The sequence below is a fragment of the Halyomorpha halys genome, unplaced genomic scaffold (assembly GCF_000696795.3).
Source record: "Halyomorpha halys isolate HHAL.00 unplaced genomic scaffold, Hhal_1.1 Scaffold105.1, whole genome shotgun sequence".
Taxonomy (NCBI): Eukaryota; Metazoa; Arthropoda; class Insecta; order Hemiptera; family Pentatomidae; genus Halyomorpha; species Halyomorpha halys.
The window spans coordinates 896,826-900,402 of NW_027108109.1; the positions used below are offsets into that span (position 1 = coordinate 896,826).

General features: G+C 34.9%; 2 protein-coding genes across 2 annotated transcripts in view; one reads left to right on the plus strand and one right to left on the minus strand.

The window, feature by feature from the left end:
* LOC106677614 (EGFR adapter protein) overlaps nucleotides 1–3,577 on the minus strand; it is a gene marked incomplete at its 5' end in the record, with an annotated part of 690,819 nt that overhangs the window by 646,172 nt on the left and 41,070 nt on the right.
* The window catches only part of LOC106677613 (uncharacterized), a 35,181-nt gene that overhangs the window by 11,252 nt on the left and 20,352 nt on the right, over nucleotides 1–3,577 (plus strand). The window contains exon 3 of the mRNA XM_067046494.1: nucleotides 2,169–2,445. Within this exon, the coding sequence (XP_066902595.1) occupies nucleotides 2,202–2,445 (244 nt within the window). The 5' untranslated portion in view covers nucleotides 2,169–2,201. The remainder of the gene's footprint in view (nucleotides 1–2,168; nucleotides 2,446–3,577) is intronic.

Genomic DNA, 3,577 nt, shown 5'->3' on the forward strand with positions numbered 1-3,577 from the left:
CTGTATCATATCATATGTCATTATGATCAAATTTACTGGTTGTATTTTTTTATACAGTTGTAAATATCAACAAATAAATAAAAAAAAAATATTTAAACCAATAAATTATAATTTTAATTACGGAGGGGGTGGGGAGAAGTTATAGACCGTTGGTACCCGACGGTGGACCAAACCCCAATTTAGTAATTATATAAATGCTTATTTAATTGTACTAATCCTTTCTGAAATTGTATTATTGTAATTCACGGAGGTTAGTAATCGATATATACATACATATATTATTAAAGGATGGATATTACACTGTAACTCCAGTTGAAGCCTGGATGATTTGATGCAGAGAACCTTTTTCATTTGTTATTTTTTTTAGCAAAATTCGATCTTCATGAATTAAACTCGATTTTTTAAGATCCATTTTTATTATTTAACCTTATATGTAAAATAAAATATTACACGGTGATCACAAAAACATTTTTATGTTGTGATTGTATATACCTCTGGAGTTATTTTTCGATCTAGATATTTCCCCTTCGAACGTCAAAACACCATAGAACTCTGATTCCTTTTTTTAAATCTCCGTTGCCCAAATATTCAACTTGCCCAGCTTCATATATGCCCAACATAAATTTAAGCCTTTTAATTCTAAAATTTCATTATACCTTATGTTGTGTTTCCTTTTCATTTTTATATTCCCATATATTTTCATATACTCCAGACACGTTCCTTACAACATTTGCCGATGATACAGCTATCCTGTTCTCCCATCCCGATCCTGTAACAGCCTCATCCAATCTCCAAACACACCTTACCTGGATTGAGCAATGGTGCAGCCAATGGCGAGTAAACGTCAATGAATTGAAATAGACTCATGTGACTTTCACATTACGCCACAGCTTCTGTCCACCTGTTACTCTTAATAACATTCGTTTACCCAGATCCAAGACAGTGCGATACCTTGGATTAATTTTAGACAAAAGACTCACCTGGAACCAACATTCCAGACTTGAAAGACAAGAACTCAACAGACGATTCAGTCAACTATACCGACTGCTCAGCCGGACCTCTCATCGCTCACTAGAAAACAAACTACTAATTTATAAGACTATACTCCGACCTATCTGGATCTACGGATTTGAAATTTGGGGAACAGCTAAACCTTCGAACATCAAACGTATCCAATCCTTTCAATCCAAAATCCGTAGAACCATGGTTAATGCACCCTATTACGTTTCCAACTGAACACTACACCATATCCTACATATCCCTTTTGTTCTTGGCCTCATACCAACCAAATTCTCAAAATTCCATATAAACCTTTCCAATCAACGTAATCCTTTGGTTCAAACCTTATCTAGCTCAAACCACCCATCCCTACAGCCCACCTAGAAGGTTGAAACGGCAGTGGCCAAGAGACTTGTTGTAAAATAAAAATGGACAATTGGAATTCTGGCAATGGTCTGATTCTGCACTCAAGTTGAGTGTTTTCGGCTTTAGCGCACTTGCTCAGCCTCCACTGGCTCACTACTACTACTAGTGATGCGGCGAGAGAGATGCGCAGGTATCTTATCAGCTCTGCTCTAACCCTCACACTTGGGGGATAGAGTGGGCTCAGGGATCCTCAGGTCGATAGTGTAAATATTGTATATAAGAGTGTAAATTTGACTAGAGATTATATTATTTTATTTATTTCATTCAAATAGTTTGTTTATGTTCATTTTGTTTATCCTTCTGTTTGTATATATTTTAAGAGAGATTTTTTTTTCCTTTGCATTCATTTATTTGTTTTATTTTATTTTAGTATGAAAGTGATTCATAATTCATCACTATTACCTATTGCCCACAACTGTGTGGCAGATCGTAATATATATCAATAAATAAAAAGTATTTAAAAAAAAATTAATAAAATATGTAAAAGTGCTTTTAATACACATGTTTTCAAATCAATAAATAACCATAACATATAACGAAATTAACCCATTTCAAATAAAGCCGATGTATTCATAAACATATTGTTCAACCTCTTTCAATTGTTTATCAAAACTCGTTTCGGCTTTACCATATCATTTAATTATATTCTTATCCTAAACCTATTATTTTGTATTCTTTTTTTAATGTTGATTTTTATGTGAACATTAGTTCCGAAACAAAACTGATTTGATAGTCGTTGACAGATCGAGGAAAAGATCAAGAAGTACCGAGACATCATGGGAGACTTGGAAGGGACCCTTAAGGAGCTGCCTAAAAATATCAAGGAAGGCAAAGTGAAAAAGACGAAAGCCCTGGACCACAAGCTGGCCGAGAAAGTGGACATCAAAGCGGGCGAGGTGATGAAGAGGATGCAGGAGATGGCCCCTCCTCGACTGAAGTTTGGCTGGGAGGGCTACAGTACTGACGAAGATGAGGAGGGTATCGGCGACTGGATCAACCATGAAGGCTTCAATAACAAAGGTCAGCAAGTTCCCCAATATAAATATAACGGATATATTAAACTTTCAATTTTATAAGGCTTAGAAAAAATTATTAGAATGGATATACATTTATGTGGTAGAATGATCACATCTTTACATACCTGCTCTGATTCCCCCCAACAGTTAAGAACGTAATATTTTTGTCTTTAACGTTCACCTACTGACATCCCAGTCAATCCTAACACTGGCGATACATGTGTGCTCACAGTTAATATCATTCACAGTAACCTATCAATTGCACCCCAATCGCATATCACAACCCTGGAAGTGTAGTGGAAATTAGAGGATTATAATAATTTTCAACAAGTTCCACCAACTTTTCGTCGGTAGCCTACAGACTAACCCACAGTATCCTTTAATAATGTTGCTCTTACCCCATGTCGTACAGAACCTCTACCTTGGACTAAATCTGGACAAACGAATATCTTCGAATACCCACTTACTAGACAAACGGTCTAAACTTCCATTACAAAACACTGATCTATATGACTATAATAAAGCCTGTACATACATACAGAGTTGAGCATTGGAGCTCTACTAAGATATCCAATCCTTACAATCCAAAACCATTCGTAAAATACTCACTACTCTTTACTTTGTCACAAATAAAATAATAATTAATGTTTTACATGTAACTGATCTAACCCGAATCACTTATCAATCCTTCCATTATAAACTCCAACCCCCCAAACCCACTATTTTCTAACCTTGCTTCCTCCTTCATCCCTGACAATCCTCCGAGACGCCTGTAAAGAAGATAACCTCGAAACCTTCTATTGTAGAAATATTATTAAAGTAGTTTCTCTACAAGGCTGTATCAAACCATTACAATCTAGCCTCAAATATTCTAGATTATTTTAATGTAAATACAGTTGTAAACATCAATTTATAAATGATAAAATAAAAACCTTCTTTATTTATAATCTTAAATTTCTTTCTTGAGACTGGCAATTTTTTACTAAATAATTCAAAACACTATCCAAATTATAGTCTCAAAACTTTTATTTCTTTTACACGTCCAACGTTTCGGCCAATTCGGCCATCTTCAGGGACAATCTACTACAAAAAGTTTCCATTATATGTATGATCCTACAACCAATTCAAATATTTAA